This window comes from Vulpes lagopus, chromosome 23 (assembly GCF_018345385.1).
Source record: "Vulpes lagopus strain Blue_001 chromosome 23, ASM1834538v1, whole genome shotgun sequence".
Lineage (NCBI taxonomy): Eukaryota > Metazoa > Chordata > Mammalia > Carnivora > Canidae > Vulpes > Vulpes lagopus.
The window spans coordinates 29,189,210-29,209,264 of NC_054846.1; the positions used below are offsets into that span (position 1 = coordinate 29,189,210).

Consider the following 20,055-nt stretch of genomic DNA (forward strand, 5'->3'; position numbering starts at 1 on the left):
TTTATGCAGCAGGCTCTTGACAAATACTTAAGGATGGTTCTTAAAATCAAGAAAGTGAATTTTCAAATATCCAGAAAGTACCTACAGTAAAGTCAAGTTTTCAGTTGCACGTAAATATCCTAACTAAAAATATGCTTTGGCAAAAACAAAATTCCATTTTACTGAAAATTAAATAATTCAGGGGCGCCTGGGTGAATCAGTCAGTTAAGCATCTGCCTGTGACTCAGGTCATGATCCCAGGGTCCTGGGATCGAGCCCCATATTAGTCCGGTTCCCTCTGTTCAGTGGGGATTCTGCTTCTTCCTCTCCCTCTGCCTCCCACCCCCTTGGTTGTGCTCTCTACCTCAAATAAATAAAATCTTTAAAAAAAAATTCAGGACATGATGATAAATCCTTCTTTGGTTGCCATTCAGGTAAATATGTGGATGTCCATATAGGCCTCTTAGACCTTAGTAAGATTACTGGAATTTTAAGTGTGATGGGAAACCCTCTGATGGTCTTAATAAGCTAAGAATTTGTGTGGTATAATGTATATTTTTAAATGAGGACACTGGCTTTTTTTTTTTATCGATGATAGACCATCTAGAGACTAGAGTAGAAATTGGAAGTCCAGGTAGAAGGCTAGATGATGCACTTTTGAACTAGAATGGCAAGAAATGATCAGAACCAGGTAGAGTTAATAGGATTATTGATGAATTAAATGTGGGTTATGCAGGAAAAGCTATAAAACTGGAAAGTTCTTGAAATAGGGAAAGCAAATTTCAAAGGGAGGACTAAGGTGGCCTGGGAAGTTGGGAGTAGACACATACTGAATGCTGCCAGTATACCATGCTCTTTTTCTGAGCCCCCACCCACCCACTCCAGCCACAGTGAGTGGGTACAGTATAACATGTAGGAAGGAGATGAGAAGACCTCCTGTGATCTGGTTCCTGTGGACCTCACCAGCCTGATTTCTGTCCATTCTCCCTGCCCCCACCATGTTCTAAACAACATTGCATGTTTCACCAGCATGGATCTGCATACTCTCCATGCGTGCCAGCCTACCTCACATCCTCCTGCCTTTTGCACAGGCAGCTGCCTGAAATTGGTTCCTTTGGTCAGTAAGTAATATGGATTCTCTACCTTGGGCCAGGCATCATGAGACAGTGGAGAATTAAAAGGGCCCTTCCTTCTCTGACCTTTCAGTCTGTTAGGGAAGACTTAATGCTTAGCAAAATATCAACGAAATCAATTATTGTGATTACGGAAAACTACCAGGTGCCCTGAGGCTGCAAAACAAGGAACCTTGAACTAACTTTGGTGGAGAAAGGGCAGTCAGGGATAGCTTCCCAAAAGACCTGCTGTGTCAGTTGAGTTATGAAGGATAAATAGGAGTTGGATAGCAAGGCAAGAAGGAAAGGAAGAGGCTGCTGATCATTAGGAATAATGTATATGAAGGCCCTGAGGTGGAAAGGGCATTGTGGATTCAAAGAACTGAAAGACCAGAATGGCATGAACAGAGAATGAGAAGGGGAGTGACCCTTCTCAAGCCTGAAGGGACAGGGGAAACTGATGCAGAACTTGTGGATTTGGGTCTTGAGCCAAAAATCCATAAGAAACCACTGAAAGGTTTGCACAAGGGAATGTGATCATATTGACCTTTCTAAAAATTGGTTGCTGGGGTGCCTGGGTGGCTCAGTTGGCTAACTCTCTGCCTTTGGCTCAAGAGATGATTTCAGGGTCCTGGGATCAAGCTCTGCATTGGGCTCCCTGCTCAGTGGGGAGTCTGCTTCTCCCTCTCTCCACTCATGCGTGCTCTCTCTCCCCCTCTCCCTCTCTCTCTCTCAAATAAATAAATAAATAAGATATTGAAAAAAAAAGTTGGCTGCTAAGTAGAAAGTGGTTTAGAAGGGGAAGTAAAGGAGATGATTAATTGGACATGGGGTTGAGAGACAGAGGGGGAGAAGAGCTAGTCTCGGGCTTGTACACTGTGCCAGGTAGTAATGCCATTACTATCCCTGGGATAGGGAACACTGGGGGAGAAACAGCTTTAGGAGAAGAATCAGGAACTTAGTTTGAGATATGCATATTCAATATAACATGCCTATCAGTCATGGAGTCATCAGGGTACCTGGAGGGCTCAGTTGGTTGAGCTTCTAGCTCTTGATTTCAGCTCAGGTCTTGATCTCAGGGTTGTGAGTTGTAAGCCCCACTGGGCTCCACACTGTGCATGAAGCCCCACTGGGCTCCACACTGTGTTGCAAGCCCCACTGGGCTCCACACTGTGCGTGAAGCCTACTTAAAAACAAAAACAGAAACAGCCATCAGTGAGGCAGTGCCTATAAGGATCAAGGGGGCAGAAGGGAGCCCAGACTTGGCATATATTTGAGAGTCATCAGCTTAGAGAATATAACCAAAGTTAGAAGGCCAAATGTAGGTGTATAGAGACACTAGTCCTCACCTTTGCCGAGCTTTCCCCACTACCTAAATAAGGTAATTTACTGCTTCTTTGTTCCTGGTCTAATATCTTTATTATATCATACAGTAATTACTTGTTTTTGTGTCTCACCTCATTAGATGTGAGCCTTTACAAAGTCATGTGTTTTGTATGCGCAGTTCATGGCTTAGTACCATGGCACTCAGTAGGCTTCTGCTGGCGATGAATTGAAATGAAGTGAGGGCAGCCCCTGTGGCACAGCGGTTTAGTGCCGCCTGCAGCCTGGGGTGTGATCCTGGAGACCCGGGATCGAGTCCCATGTCGGGCTCCCTGCATGGAGCCTGCTTCTCCCTCTGCTTGTGTCTCTGCCTCTCTCTCTCTCTCTCTCTCTCTCTCTCTCTCTCTCTCTGTGTCTCTATGAATAAATAAAGTATTTTAAAAAAATGAAATGCAGTGATATGGCCTTTAGACCTTAGAATAGCATTCCACAGTTAGTCGAGGAGAAAATAGTGTGGTAAGATCTAACATACCAAAAACCCCTTCTTTCGTAGGTTTTTCCCTTTGGAAATTCATCCCAATCAATGGGAGAATGGTGCTTATTTAATAAAAATTTTGCTTTGTGGGTAATGTGCACGTTCCATAAAGAAAAAAATACTTGGTTTAACTGTATTTTAACTGAGGAAGGTGCTGAGTCTTCTGCTAACCATGTTACAAAAGACAACCTAGAATGTCTCCACTCGAAACTGCAGGCAAATGTGTGTGGTCTGTGAGAAATGTGTTATCAAGAGCTGGTAAACATTGTTTTGGAAGATCCCCACACAAGAGAGCCAGGAATGATTAAATGAAAGAACAGCATATGTGACATGATTTGCACAGTCAAATCACATTCCACATGCTCCCAGGGCTCCAGAAAAATCAGACGGCAGTTCTCAAATTAACCATCTGCCTCTCTGCTTTCTTTTACCTCTTCTACTGAAAAAGTAGAGGAAGGGGAGAGAGTGAGAGAGAGGGACAGTATTATTTTATGAATGTTTACTTGGAAGCTTGAGCATATGTTCTCATAGCGTAGTTCAGAGAACAGAGATGAATGACACGGTGGTGAAGGGTTCAGTCTATAGCTACACGTGGGTCTAATGCCAAGTCAAGTCATGTAGCCTGTTGTCTGAAGCAAACTGTCTAACTTTTCAAATCCTCAGATTGCTTATCTGTAAATGGTGCTGGTTGGTGATAATGATAGTACTGGGGAAAGGGGGTGTAGGATCCAATATATATTCCATGAGGTAGCTCTGAGGGATGAGATATGATGACATTTGCGAAGCATTTAACACAGTTGGCTGACATGTAGTAACTGTTGAATAAATGGCAGCTAGTTGGGACAGAAATGGTAGAGTAATAGAGGTAATTGAGGTAGGTTTTGTTTGGCTTAGAGAAATAAGAGCTATTCTATTTTATTTTATTTTATCTATTTTTTTTTAAGATTTTATTTATTTATTCATAGAGACAGAGAGAGAGGGAGGCAGAGACACAGGCAGAGGGAGGAGCAGGCACCATACAGAGAGCCTGATGTGGGACTCGATCCAGGGTCTCCAGGATCACGCCCTGGGCTACAGGCAGCGCTAAACCACTGCGCCACTGTGCCACCGGGGCTGCCCTATTCTATTTTATTTTATTCTTGGTATATAATGAACATTTGAGAAATATACTAGTTTTAAAATTTTTATTGGTAAAGTGGATTTCAACTTTTTAATATCCATATGAGTGCATATTCTAAATGGCACTTAAAGTCATTCAGTAGGAAGGTACATTTCTGACTATAATTTTTGTGGGGAAGGCAAGTGGTTTTTTAATTATAAAAACATTATTTAAAGTTCAAATATTCTTAAAATTAGAGTGAATAATACAATGAACCTGCATATTCAGTCACCCAGACTCAAAATTTACCAAGATTTGGGACGCCTGGGTGGCTCAGTGGTTGAGCATCTGTCTTTGGCTCAGGGTGTGATCCCAGGGTTCCAGGATCGAGTCCCACATTGGGCTCCCTCTGAGGAGCCTGCTTCTCCCTCTGCCTATGTCTCTGCCTCTCTCTCTCTGTCTCTCATGAATAAATAAATAAAATCCTTAAAAAACAAACAAACAAACTTGATTCCTTGGAATATTTTTAAATTCTAGGATTATGTCTCAGGAAACTCCTTGGTTATGTAAATAGCCATAATTATTAATTGCATGACTAGCTCTTAAACCAAGCAAAAAAAAAAAACTCCAAATTTAAGAGACTTCAAAAGTATAAAGCAGTACTTTTGGGAAGAAAAAAAAGCATTGTATTTGCTAAAATGCCATGTGTTCTTTAATGCCCACTCTGATTATTTGTGCGTACAAACCTCAGACCTGCTGCCTGGGACTAGCATTGTTGGGGAGGGTGGTGGAATCTGTTGCCATGGCAGGAAGAAAAGAAGTAGGAAAAAGGCAAAGAATAAAAGCTGACATCTGGTTGATGGAACCTTCTTTTGCCCCCAACAGTTCTGCCACTGAAAGGGATGAATGGCTAGAAGCGATTTCCAGGTCAATAGAAGAGTATGCCAAAAAAAGAATCACATTCTGTCCTAGTAGGAGTCTTGATGAGGTATTGTCTTTTCCTTCTTATTCTTTTTCAGTTCGTTTCAATCCGTTTTTACGCTAAAGAAATTTTTCCCAGAGGTTTAGAAAAGCAACATGTGTTTCACAGAAAGATACATGTGTGGGTATAATTTCAGAGCTAAATATCCTATAAATGTCTAACTGCAAGTCTGTGATAACATATAGCACATTCATATTTTTTCTGGTTGTACAACTTCATTGTAAAAAATTGGGGAAATACAATATAATTTAAGGAAGAAACTAACCAGCCATCATGGTACTACCACAGGCATTTTTTAAAGTTAATTTTGCAACAAAGGATTATTAGGATACAGCTAATCTTAATATCCTGAGAAAATGACAACTACAGTAGCCCATCCATCCCACATCTTTAATGACACCATCAGCATTGTGGGCCGCCATTGCCCCCCCAAAAAAGCGGGGGGGCTCAGTTCTGTAGCATTCTATGTGCATGGAGGTAATGAAAACTCGTTCTTCCACAGGCTGACTCAGAAAATAAAGAGGAAGTTAGTCCTCTTGGATCAAAGGCTCCCATCTGGATCCCTGATACCCGAGCCACAATGTGTATGATCTGCACCAGTGAATTCACTCTGACGTGGAGACGACACCACTGCCGGGCCTGCGGGAAGGTTGGAGATGTTGACATCCATCTCCATTATGGTTTTTAATAGCTCCAGGCTGTACATAGTGAGGAAGCATATTTCCTCCTGTAAACCATGGCAGGGGAGAAAAAGATACTGAATCATGGATAGTATTTTCTCTAAATATTTAGGCAGAGGGTAATCTTATTAGGGAACTTGCCCTCACCTACCAAAGTTATTATAGAATGTCAATAATAGAGAATTTTCAATTAAAAAAAAGTTCAAAATTAACTAGACTCCCACATTTACTGTTAATTATTGAAACTACATTTATCTAGATACTAAGTATTTAACAGAGGAATTTTCAGTGTTAAAGTTATCACCAGTGATGTATCTAAGCCTTCATGACCTCGTTAGTCAAATGAGTAGAGTAACAATGAGAGTTACTGCAGAGATTAAACGGAGTCTGTTTAAAGAGCATTTAGTAGAGGGCCAATTGGTAGAAGCGCACCAGACATGCTTACAGTAAGGATGATGATGATAAATACAGCTAACAGAGGACTTTATGCACACCACACATGGTTCTAAACATTTCCCACAAGTTAATGCTATTAGCATTTTATTTTATGGAGTTAGCACTCACTCAGTCATAGTTTGTGGCCTCTTTATCTTGCAGTGTGGTGTTGTGTGTGAATTCACTGCAGGCCTGAACTCCACAAAGGTGTTATTTCAAGTCACTGACTAAGAAAAGGTTTTGAAAGCACTCTAGGTAGACAGCATTATCTATTGTAGCATATTAGATGGTTTGATACTGAGGTTATTCTAAATGAAATAATTCCAATGTGTTTTCAGATTGTATGCCAAGCTTGTTCATCAAATAAGTATGGTTTAGATTACCTGAAAAATCAACCAGCAAGAGTATGTGAACATTGTTTCCAAGAACTACAGAAACTAGGTAATACATAAGTAAAGTTTAACAAATTCCTTTATTTCCAGGTGCTTTCAAACAACCTTCTGAAAGAATCATCTTAGGTATATTAGCAATATGATTGGTGATGCTCATCTCAAAATATTCAGAATTTTGCTTTCATAATTTAGTTGTTTTCTTAACTCCTAGAGTACCAATTGTAGAAATGTAATTACAGGATGAAATGCTTTTAAAACAGTTACAAGGGAACTTTAGCTTTCAAGTAATTTTGAAATTTCCAGTTTCATAACTGCATGCTCTTAACAACTCATTTTTACCTATCTGTAAAGTAATTCTCTGTGGAAATATACTGGGTGGCCCTTTGTTAGCCTATTTCTAATCACTTGGACTGATTTGGTGAGATTTTATGGTATATATAAATGTTGAGCTTTTCACTGAATACAAAAATGATAAACCATATCTTCCTACTCATTATTGCAGATATGCATCCCCACAGTTAAGATGAATGCAGCTAGCAGGATTGCTTGGGTCTGTATTTTAGAAAGAGAATTTTAGTTAAATTCCTAAAACCTATAGGATCTAAATTTCAAAAAAGTTGTCATTCATTTCCATGAAGGATAGCTTTCCATCAGCAAATGAGAATGTCTCAATGAATAAAGCTAGATGGCATGCCACTTCAGAATCCATATATTTATAGCATAATAGTTAGTAACCATGTGTTTACATTTTCCAAAAAGACACATTTATCTAATCCTTCACTGGCCTTTTTGTTCCTCCCTTTGTTCTCTGGGTGTATAATATAGGCGGCAAACATTCAACATTCAGTTTTCAGTTTTTAAAATCTTCTTCCCTAATCACCCACACACATTTTAGTCAGTAAATCTTGATTAATTTATCTTTGAAGACCTGTCTTTCTCTTGATTTCTTCATCTCAGCCCTTTCTTTCATCTGGACCACTGTTAATAGTTTCCCAATAGGTTTTCCACTGCACATCCTTCCTCCTTCCTACTGCCAGATTTTTTTTTCTAAATTCAATCTGTTCATGTCACTTCCCAGCCTAAAAGACCTTTGATTTCCCACGGTTTTAACAACAGTCCACATTCCTTAGAACTAGCCTTTTTTTCCCCCTCAGCCTTATTATTCTCCAAATAGATGATCTAATTTCATACCTCTCTGCTTTTGCTTATTCTGACCTCTCTTCATGGAGTCTTCTTCGTACTCTTTATAGCTTGCCAAACTCCTATTATACCTTAATGGCCAACTCAAATATCTTACTCCCTCCCCACCTTTCCCTGAACCTCTGCCTCAAAATTAATGGCTTCCTTATCTTGTCTTATAGCCCCTTTTCTAGCACTTTATTCATTATAATATTCTTATTTGGTTGTATATCTAAGTACTAAGTGATTCTGTTTTTTTAAATCAGGAGAGAAGTTTATATAATTTATTTAAAGTTGGTAGTATAGTAACATGTGTCATTATTCTGAAGGCACAAGAGGGTAATCCTTTCTCGTAGTTTACAACTGAAAGAGCATAAAATCAGAGACCGTGGAAAATCTTCCTCCCACTCAACTTCTGGCCATCCATCTTTTTCCCCGGGGGTCTCAGGATCATCAGTTTCTTAAGTATCCTTCCATAGATGCCTTATGTAACAGTATTTATTGATCTGAATTAAATTGAATTACAAAATGCTTACCACTGGCTACATAAATGCACCTGATTTGTTTTAGATCACCAGCATTCACCTAAGATTGGATCTCCTGGAAATCACAAATCTCCTTCAAGTACTTTGTCATCAGTTTTACACAGTATTCCATCAGGGAGGAAACAGAAAAAAATCCCAGCTGCTCTCAAAGAAGTAAGTGTTTCCATTAAACTTGCAACCTGATATAGGTTGAATTATTCACATGCATATAATATACTGTTTTTCTTCCATAAAGGAAGATGTCATTTCCCACTACCATTAAGATAAGCATTTTAATACTGGTGATGGATGTGGTTGATGCCTCACTCTCTTGCTTGGTCCACCATATCATCTGAGTCATTCAGAAAATGGCAGTTGAAAGGTTTGAGATTTTATAGCAATGATAACAAGTAAAGATAATTTAGACACATGTGAATTTTTTTTTTAATTTTTTAAAATTTATTTATGATAGTCACAGAGAGAAAGAGAGAGGCAGAGACACAGGCAGAGGGAGGAGCAGGCTCCATGCACCGGGAGCCCGATGTGGGATTCGATCCCGGGTCTCCAGGATCGCGCCCTGGGCCCAAGGCAGGTGCCAAACCGCTGCGCCACCCAGGGATCCCCACATGTGAATTTTTAATATTACCTTGAGGAGACCTCATGCCAGAGAGAAGTCTACAGAATATTTTGGGCACTTTATTAGCATCTACTGATCTGCGCAGTTTGTTATTTGTAAGCATTGTAAGCATTGGCTATATACAGCTGCACTGATAATAAATTGTCTTTCAACTTAAAAGAAAAATTTTAAAGGTTAGGATAGGCTGCAGAGTTGGACCTGTCAGTGGTATAATCCATAGGCATCACCAGTATCCTATCCCATCTTCTCAAACTCAAGTGTTCAGTCAGCTAATGTCAGCACTGCTTATCTAACCACCTCCATTTTTTATTAGTTTATTGTTTCCTCCCATGACCAGTTTTGTGGCCAGCAGAGGAAAGTTTTAAATTTTTTTCTCTGGAGGTGTTCTACCGTGGAAAGTGGAAGCAAACAACTCTAAAAATTTGACCAAGATCGTGTTCTTTTTTTTTTTCTTTTTTTTTTAAGATTTTATTTATTCATGAGAGACAAAGAGAGGCAGAGATACAGGCAGAGGGAAAAGCAGGCTCCATGCAGGGAGCCCGATGTGGGACTTGATCCTGGGTTTCCAGGATCATGCCTGGGCTGAAGGCGGCACTAAACTGCTGAGCCACTGGGGCTGCCCCAAGATTGTGTTCTTTATGTAAAGTTCAGTGTATTCCATCATGGCAGTTAAAACACTAGGAAATGATTCATAGCCAGTCTCATGAAATAGTAAGAAGAAGACTTAGAGTTCTAATTGCCAAGTTTCTTAAACTGGTTAAGCCAGTGTAGTACTCTGAACTGTATCTTCCATCACTCAGTTCCTGACTCTAAATTGACTTTCAGAACTTAAGGTTCTTTTTTTTTTTTTTTTTTTTTTAAAGATTTTATTTATTTATTCTTGAGAGATAGAAGGAGAGACAGAGCCAAAGACACAGGCAGAGACAGAGCCAGAGACACAGGCAGAGGGAGAAGCAGGCTCCATGCACCGGGAGCCCGACGTGGGATTCGATCCCGGGTCTCCAGGATCGCGCCCTGGGCCAAAGGCAGGCGCCAAACCGCTGCGCCACCCAGGGATCCCCAGAACTTAAGGTTCTTAACCAACTGAAATAGTTTTCAGTTTTCTATAATTTTTTGCCTCTCCATTCTAATGTCACAGTTTATAAATATAATTCTTACATTTGCTCTTCTTGTTAGTCTAGACTCCACAGTGCCGGTTACAAAACTGTTTCTAATCTAGACTAGACTCAGCCTAACTCCAATCGCATTTTGTATCTTTCCACTCAACCACACAAACAGGCCTTCCCTGTCAAAACTCTGCTTCCTGACTGTAGCTATTTCTTTTCTCTACTGGTTCTCAGAATCCTCCAGAGCAGCACAACAGCAGCACCTGGGAACTTACTAGAAATGGAAATTTTTAGGCCGCACCCAAGGTCTGCAGAATCAGAAACTTTAACAGGCATTCTCTGTGATTCAGATCTGTATACTAAATTTTGAGAACCACCACTTTGCACCTTTGCAATCAGACAAGGAAAATTAATTTATCCAGTTAGGTGCTATGAAAGTTTCCTACTTGGGAAGCTATGTTTTTTATCTTTATTTATAACTATGGTGAAATTCACATAACTTTAAATAAGCCATTTAAAGTATACAATTCAGGGGTGCCTGGCCAGCTCAGTGGGTGGGTGGAGCATACGACTCATGATCTCAGGGTCCTGAGTTCAAGCCCTGCATTGGGTGTAGAGTTTTCTTTAAAAAAATATATACAATTCATGGATATTTAGTGTAATCACCATACTCTGCAAATGCCACATTGCTCTAGTTTTAAAACTTTTTTATTACCCCATAAAAACACCCTGTACCCATTAAATAATCATTCCCCCCTTGTCCTTGCCCTCCATCCTCTGGTAACCCCTAATCTGCTTTCTACCTTGATGTATATAACTCTTCTGGATATCTTGTATAAAAGGAATAATATACTACATGACCTATTGTGTCTGGCTGTTTTCACTTAGCATAATATATTAGAGGTTTACCTAAGTTATAGCATATATCAGTACTTTGTTTCTTTTTATATCTGAATAATACTCCATCATATGTATATACCACAGTTTATCCATTCATCTGTTGATGGACATCTGAGTTGTTTCTACCTTTGAGTTATTATGAATAATGGTGCTATAAACATTGTGTGGACATATTGCCATGTGGATATATGTTATCATTTGTCTTAATAATATGGAAGTTTATGTTGAACTTTTTGAGGAATTGGGAATTATTATTTTTATTCCAATAATGTTCAATACATTTTTAGAAACTCCTTATTTGTAGAATGGCATTCAGAGCCACAGTACCCTCAGTAATGGCAGGCTATGTCACTTGAGTTAGATTTGATTTGTATTTTAAATAACCAAATCATTCAAAGGAAAGTTTTGTGATTCATGTGATTAAGCTGGTTAAGAACAATTTTATTTGTAAAAAAGAATATAGAGGATAAGGGGCACCAGGGTGGTTCAATTGGTTAAACATCCAACTCTTGATTTCAGCCCAGGTCATGATCTCAGGGTGGTGGGATCAAGCCCCACGTTGGGCTCCACACTAAGATTCTCTTTCCCTCTCTCTGTGGTCCTCCCCCTGCTCGCACTCTCTATAAATAAGTGAGCAAAATCTTAAAAAAAAAAAAAAAAAAAGATAGTGGAGGACTCTGCATGACTATTCAGTATTGTGACTGATATTCTTTTATAGTTAATAAACCAATTTAAGAATATTCCAAAAGAGGGGCATACAAAATGTTTTGATCAATTATAGTAACACCTAACATAAGTACATAGTAGTATCCCAATGTAACTACATTTTAAGCATAATCTCATTTGAATATCAACACTCTAATTTAAAAAAGACTATTCGGTTGTATTCTACCAGGGTATTACTTCTTTGTACAAATTTATTTGCACTCAACAGATATTTCTAACTTAACATAAGATTTAAATTTTCCACTAGACAATATCCTCCTTCTCATAAAATTTATAAGAAATTAATACAATACATAATTAAATGTAGACCTTTAAAATTCATGGAATCCACCTGTGTGTTTTCTGTTGCTTCATAACAAATTACCACAAAAGTAGTAGCTTAGAATAACATACATTTATTATCTCAGGAGTCCAAGCATACCTTAGCTGGGATCTCTGCAGGGCCAGAATCAAGGTGTTAGCCAACGCTGAGTTCTCATTGCAAGGCTAGGAAGGGTCTACTTCCAAGCTCACTCAGGTTGTTGGCAGAATTAATTTCCATGCCACATAAGCTTCCCAAGACAACTACTTACTTCTTCAAAGCCAGCATGGGAGAGTCTCTAGAGCCCATCTACTAGCAATATGGAGTTTTATAGAATATAACATAATCATGGGAGTGACATGCCATCATCTTCCCGATATTCTGTTGGTTAGGAGCAAGTCACAGGTCCTCCTCACACTCAAGGGGGAGGAGACTGTACTGTAGTATGATTATCAGAGGCAAGGATCATGTGGAACCATCCTAAAAGTCTGTTCACGATTCTAGGGGAGCCTGGTTGGCTCATTTCGTTGAGTGGCTGACTCTGGTTTTGGCTCAGGTCATGATCTCAGGGTCCTGGGATCAAGCCCCGCATGGGCCTTCTTGCTCAGCTGAGAGTCTGCTTGAGGATTCTCTTTCTCCCTCTGCCTCTCCCCTCATACCCCCACCAAGTGTATTCACTCACTTGCACACTCTATCTCTAAAATAAATCTTTTTAAAAAGTCTGTTCACCATTCTACTAATAACACAATTCCTAAACTTGGCTTTTTATTTCTGTTACTCTGAAAAAAAGGGAAAAGTTTCAACTGCCAGATTATAATTATTGAGAGCTTACTGTCTTTTGGCCTAGAGAATAAAACATTTTCATCCTTTTTTATGAAGCAAAAATAAGCTTCTCTCAGACCAAAATTTGGGGATCAGAAACTAATCCTTTAAATCACCATGAATAATATAATTTTCCATTTACCTCTCTGTTAATAGTTTTTATAAGTCTAAAAAATTATTGAACAGAGTTAAAGGTTTGAGTAATTTTCCCTAACATTGCAAAATACAAAGAACAGTAAACAGCATATATGGTCCCAAAAATGCTACTTTCAAAAAACATTTCTGATCTTTAGAATTATTTTTCTTCTGGCAACCCAGAAAACACAGGTGATGCCACAAAGAAATACATGCAAGCACAATGAAACCAGGCAGAATGCTGGAATTGCTTTTTTTTTTTTTTTTTTTTTAAGCAAAACGGTGGGGAATGAAGAGAATCTTAAGCAGGCTCCATGCCCAGTGCAGAGCCCAACATGCGGCTTGATCTCATAACCCTGAGGTCCTGAGCTGAGCCAAAATCAAGAGATGGATGCTTAAGGGACTGAGCCACCCAGGTGTCCCAGTGCTGGAATTGCATTTAAACAGAAGGGTGTTTCATGCCTCTAGTAATGGTGGTATATTTGTATCGTAGCCGACTTTGAAAATAAACAGCTTCTTTCTGACACATTATATTATTATGGTAATTGCTTTCAGTACCAATGATCAAAAGCAATTTTGTTTAACTTTTTGTTTGTCTAAAAACCATTACACTATATATGGGGTTTGCTTATGTAGGTATCAGCAAACACAGAAGATTCTTCCATGAGTGGCTACTTGTACAGATCAAAAGGCAACAAAAAACCTTGGAAACACTTGTGGTTTGTCATAAAAAATAAAGTGCTATATACATATGCTGCAAGTGAGGTAAGATCTGAAATCTAAAGATGAATAATTGTGGGGTCTGGTTTTATAATGCCAATTGGAAATTATTACAGTATCTGTTTAATCTATTTGTTTTGTGCATATTTTTTGTTTTGCTTTGCTTTTGGAGGGGGAGATGTTGTTGCTGTGATTTTTTTTTTTTTTTTACTGTCAACAATGTCCTTGTGCTCTTATTAAAAAATGTTAGGAATTTTCCATAGTATTAAAATCTAACTTTTTTTGCTGTCTTGTGACTACTGACACCCTCACTAAAGGCAAAGGTTCTAATCCCTTCTGCCAAGCTCTCTTGGTTGACACTCCCTTGACTATCCCGGGATTGTACTGATCAGACTTCAGCTTAGAGAAGATAGACTTTGGTTTATAAACAATTCCTGGCTATTTGCTCTAATATTGCCCTTTTCTATTATCTGATCATCCTGTGTTCCAACAACATCCTATAAAAACCAATGCCCTAGCATCCAAGCTTTTCCTTAGTGGGATAGGGTAAATCATCTACCTTTCTTTTTCTTTTTCTTTTTTTTTTAATATTTTATTTATTCATGAGAGACACAGAGAAAGAGAGAGGCAGAGACACAGGCAGAGGGAGAAGCAGGCTCCATGCAGGGAGCCCGACGTGGAACTCGATCCCGGGACTCGATCACGCCCTGGGCCAAAGGCGGCGCTAAACCACTGAGCCACCTGGGCTGCCCAATCACCTACCTTCCTGAGTTTGTTTTCTGCATCCATAAAATGAAAGTAATAGAATTACCTACCTCACATGGTTGTAGGGAAATATGTGAAATTCAGTGCATATGAACACATTGAAAACTAGCACCATGTTTGGCTCATGAGGTAGGTGGGGAGGGGACAGCTTAATATTGTTGAATAAATGAAAAGTAAGTAAGTTGCTAGAATTATCATTGTTTATATATGTGTGTGTATATGAAATTAAATTATAGGGATCCCTGGGTGGCGCAGCGGTTTGGCGCCTGCCTTTGGCCCGGGGTGCGATCCTGGAGACCCGGGATCGAGTCCCACATCGGGCTCCCGGTGCATGGAGCCTGCTTCTCCCTCTGCCTGTGACTCTGCCCCTCTCTCTCTGTGTGTGTGACTGTCGTAAATAAATAAATAAATAAATAAATAAATAAATAAATAAATGAAATTAAATTATAGCTATATAGTTCAAGAGTTTGCAAATCAGAATTTTGTATCAATTTAAAGTCTCATCTTCCTTTTGTGTCTTTAAATTAGGACGTGGCAGCTTTGGAGAGTCAGCCTTTACTAGGATTCACTGTCACTCAAGTCAAAGACGAGAATTCAGAGTCTAGAGTGTTTCAATTACTACACAAAAACATGTTATTTTATGTGTTCAAAGCAGATGATGCTCACTCAGCTCAGAAGTAAGTAATATAGACATTTTTCTTTTATACATGAGTTTCAAGTTGTTACATGATTGATTTTAAAATAACCTACTTTCATGCATGGGGACAACTAAGAATTTAAATCAGAGATCCAAATTTGTTAGATTTAACATATTTTTCAAAGTCTTTAGAATTGTTTTAAGGACAGGCAAGAGATCTGGAATATTTTCAGGAGGTAGAGGGGAAAAGAAAATAGGTAGTTCTGTCCAAAATATTTTGTCTATACATGACCTCTGAGGAACCAGCATGAAGCTGCTCTGCTGAAAGGAAAGGAAGCTGAGGCATTTGACCTCTCCTTCAGTAAGGGTAAGGATCATCTCTTAAAACATTCCAGGACTTTGGCAATCCAGTGATTCAATTGTGCCATGGAACAGCGGGAGTTTAAACAGCTGCTTGCTAACTTACTTCTTTGGGAAAAGGGTCAAACACATTAAGAGGCTCCCATGCTGTTCCCAATAACTGAGTAGAAGGAAATGGATATCATTTTAGATGGTAAAGACTTCTAAACAGTCTCTTCAAAATTCCAACAAGAATATTTATTTTGATGTCATGAGGTTGTTTAACATAGAGAAGCATATCTCTGTGAAATCCAGGTTCTTTGTAAACAACACAGTGTAGTTACCTTTCACCAGATCTTTCATTTGATTTTTTTTTTTTTTTTTTTTGGCCTCACAAGTTATACGGTTTTGTTTCCGCTAAGAGCTTAGTGCTCATGTTTTCTCAATAGGCTTAAAACATGCATGCAGAACGCCTTAAGTAAACAAGGCTCGTCTTTTCTTAAGGCAATTAGAACTAATGTTCCAGAATTATATATGTGTTGAATATTAATCAGGTACAATGTGACAGATACTTTGTAAGACTTTTTTTTTTTCCAGTCTATGTTAGGACATCTAGTGTGTATCTGTTACTCCAAATAATTCTTTTTCAACTAAACTGAAGAATATTTAAAATTATGTTACTTAACTATTCTTTCTGCAAAAACTACTTGGATAAAAGACTAATTGTTCTAATATTCTGTTAGGAACTACATTTCTCGTGATTTTTATCCAATATTCATCATCAAACTGATAAAATTTCTTTTGAATATACATCTTTTGTTTATATCATTAAGTTGACAAGGTAGAAAAACCTTCAAGACAATTGAATGTAGTTAAGTGAAGGGAATCTGCTTACCTAGAATTTAAAATTAATACAGGCTAAATTATAAGTTTCTCTTTGGAGTCACTAATATGGAAGTATTTTTGCACATTATAGAATATTAAGATGTCTTAATTTTAATGGAAAAGTTTTAGCTTTTTAAAAGATTTTATTATACCTTGTGCCATTTGCATTTAAATTTTTGAAAATTCTGTCTTTGAAACTTGAGCTAAACCTGTTACAGGCTACTTTTACTAATTGAGTGATTTCAAATATTCATAATAAGTTCAGAAGCCATTACAGTACTAGGTAGGTACAAAAAGACTACCTCCAAGTGTCTTCTGAATAATTGCAGCTGTGGGTATTGTTAGATAAAACTTTGAGACTAATGAATTTTGGAAAGACTTCTACGAAACTCGAAACACTTTTTTTTTAGATACTTTGTATTGTATGCAAAATTTTGATCAACTGAGGTAGATCAGATGTAGATTCTCTTTCATTGAGAATGTTAGAACAGTCCTGGACTATGGATGCCCAGGGAGTTAAGAGAGAAGGAAACAGACACAAGGTGGTGTTCCTAAAAGCAGAAAGGAGGTGGAAATAAAAGTCTTTGCAAATGTATTCATTTCCCAAACCAATTATATGGGATCATCAGGATTTCATAGAGCTTTTACATGAAATGGCCCCTTCTTCACGCCTCATGGACATACAAGATGTACTTTTGGGGCCAAATTTTGCACCATATTACCAAATAAAGGACAATTCCATATATGCAGAATTCTAATTTGGTGTAGGAAACATCTTAAATATACTGCTAGGGTGATTGAATCCACAGGCATAACTATGATTTGTATTGTTTTAACATCTATTAGATGATTGCATTTTACAAATCTAACAAATTTCTCTTACTAATAGGTGGATAGAAGCATTTCAGGAAGGCACAATATTGTAGTGATGTTGGTTTTATCCCTTCTGTGATTCCAAATGGGTGGAATTTCATCAGGATGAAGTAAATGCAGGACAGAAATTTTATATAAATAAACACTGCCAAGATAAATCCAGCCAAAATCTTCATCAAATATTAGTAATTATTTTGTTAGGTATAATTTTTTAATGTTTGTTTTTTCATGTATGTTATTTATTAAAATTTTGATGTTTACTTAATGGTCAGAATTATTTCTGAGACTCACACTGAACTCTAATGTACCTTTTCTTTAGAAACCAGAAAACTTAATATTGGATACTGTATTAACTTTGTGACACAGATTTCTCAATGTGTTTTCTCAATGTGCTTTATCATGTTACATTGTAACATTCCTAGTTGAGGTAAGTCTTTGTAAATAAAAAACACATCAAGGAGCAACTTTCCATGCAGTATTTGGTTTAGAAATTACTATAAAACTGCTGATGCAAAAAATATATGTTTTTGAATCAATAAACTTAGATGAATTTTTTTATCTTTTAATGGAAAAACACACGGCCAACTCCTACCTCAGTAACTGTGAAATGAAATTCCAGTAAATTGTCTAGAGTATTTCTGTTGTACCTCTTTTGGCATGAGATAATGTTATATCATCAAGGCATCACAGCAAAGGGATAGAATGTGAAAATTTTCATTGAGCTATGAGTAGGAAAGAGAATGTTTTCATTTGCAGAGGAACACAACTGTACAGTCTTTATATTAAAGTCTAATCCTTTTTTTAAAGCTGCCAGTTCAACAAAAACATAAATGTATTTTTAAAACAAAATATAACAAGCATTATATTACACAATACCCTTTGCTACTCTAAGTTCTCTGAGCCCAAGTCAGTGTGGTGTTTGTATCTAGAAAGAATGTTCCTTTCCTATAATACTGTGCTTTAAAAAATAAACTGGAATTACCATACCAAAAAAGCACAGATTCTAAGCCAGTGTTAACTGAAACTGTATCCATTTTTTAAAGGTTATTTAATACTACTTTGTGTTATGTCCTCCCTGATAAGTAAAACAAATCCTTTATTTCCTTAACCAGTTGCCAAATGCACCTCATTAGGAAAAATTTATATTCATAATTCTGGTGCACTTACTATTTAACATGTGAACTGCTTTGTACACAAAATTATCGATGAGTAGAAGAAAAATGAAATTCACAGTATGATTAAAGTCATTCTTGATGCTCATAATATACATATATTGACTGAGCTTAAACTAAATATAAATTATATTAAAAGGCAAGGTCATCCATAGAATATTTCACAAAAGGGCACAAGGATTTTCCTTTCTACTTTTATATAAAGTATTTCCTAATTCACTGTGATACTTACCATTGCCAAAAGAATTACTGAGTGCCTTTCTGAAGCCTTTTGAATGTTGTCTGTTGCAGCACCAGAGCCTCTACTAAATCGAGAGTTGTCTGCTATAGTTTTTTTCTGGCTCTTTCTTGCTGTGGGATCATTTTAAACCCTGTTGCACCCTCACATGCAGTCCTCACATGCTCTCTCCCCATTCTTTCTGTCCATAATAGGCAAACTAATACGTCTTTGCAGCTCACTAATTTTAATCAAGAGAAGCATAAATAAGGCTTCCATGTTAAAATTCTTGTAGTTTTTAGTGTATCCTTTCTGGAGACCAAGATTATACCTTATAAAGTGTTTCCTTCTGTTTCTTTGGGTCTAGCATTTTGTCAATGACAAGTTATTTGGAGTTTTGTCCCCCCTTCCTCTTGAGCTCTCAGTCTTCTGAATGTAAGGTTTGGCTTAAACCTCAGAATCTAAAAAAATATCAGCTAGGCTATTTTGTCTTCCAACAGCTGGCTAAATCAAGAGCCATTTATAAATCTAAATAGAAACAACATTGCACAAACTTCTATTAATATAGTTATATGTGAAACACCTGTATGACTGTACTGGCTACTGGCTTCACTCCATGAGAGGGTTTTGAAAATACACATACAGTTGTTTGAGGAAACTATCAGATTACCATCCACCCCCCCCCCCAAAAAAAAATGTTTTAAATGTGGAATAGTGTTATATTCCCTTTTCCCCCTTACCAATCCTTCATAACTTACTAAAGCTGATCAATTATTTATTTAACCTCTCAGTTAATGTCAACTGAGAACCTAATAATATACTTTTATTGTAAAGTTACTTTAAAAAGTAAGTCTCTTGAGAGGTAACATTTTAGAGGGGGGAAATGGTATTATTGGGTACATTGGGAGAGGAAGGGGGATGAGCAGGGAGAGGAAGAATCTTAAGCAGATTCCCTACTGAGTGCAGAGCCCAACATGGGGCTCAGTCTCATGATCCTGAGATCATGACTTGAGACAAAATCAAGAGTCAGACACTTAACATAGTACCCGGATGCCAAGAATATTGTATTTAGTGTATTATTATGCTGATGCATCTGTTTCCATCACACTTCAGGTTTCTCCTTGTATTCATAAGGAGGAGAAAGAGCAGTTGTAAAGCTAAGCAAAAGGCACTAAAAATAACCTTGATAAGAGATGCCAAGTTAAACTAGGGAATGCCTGGCATTCTTTGTGCCCCCCCCCCCATCTAGGTGCCTCATAGTAAATGTAGAGGATCAAGCAGAGTCCTAGAAAAATGAGAAAGGCATCATCCCACATATCCAAACCTCTCTCCAACCTCTTTCCCTGTTCTCTAATGTACCCAGTATGATCTTATTATAGTTTGCCCAAGATCCTTAATTCTCCAACCAAAAGCTTGATGCTTTTGAGTATGTAGTAACATTCCTTAAAATGAGATCAGAGCAACTTTAATATAAAGCAGTAATGAAACAAGTAAGTGAAGAAGATAACTTTAAAGTGTTGTTTTGTTAGCCAGATGCTGGCTCTGTTTCTCCAGAAATAGAGAAAGCCTGTATTTAGTAA

At 37.8% G+C, this 20,055-nt stretch overlaps 1 protein-coding gene across 2 annotated transcripts in view; it reads left to right on the forward strand.

The window, feature by feature from the left end:
* FGD6 (FYVE, RhoGEF and PH domain containing 6) overlaps positions 1–17,241 on the forward strand; it is a 110,272-nt gene extending 93,031 nt beyond the window's left edge. The window contains exons 15-21 of one of the 2 annotated variants that reach the window (XM_041738378.1): positions 4,934–5,036; positions 5,533–5,679; positions 6,484–6,586; positions 8,287–8,414; positions 13,504–13,632; positions 14,881–15,029; positions 17,103–17,241. In XM_041738378.1, coding sequence (XP_041594312.1) covers positions 4,934–5,036; positions 5,533–5,679; positions 6,484–6,586; positions 8,287–8,414; positions 13,504–13,632; positions 14,881–15,029; positions 17,103–17,139 — 796 coding nt within the window. In that variant the 3' untranslated portion in view covers positions 17,140–17,241. Of the gene's footprint in view, positions 1–4,933; positions 5,037–5,532; positions 5,680–6,483; positions 6,587–8,286; positions 8,415–13,503; positions 13,633–14,880; positions 15,294–17,102 lie in introns of those variants that run through there. The other variant, XM_041738379.1, reaches the window with a different exon arrangement.
* The last annotated feature ends 2,814 nt before the right edge of the window (positions 17,242–20,055 follow it).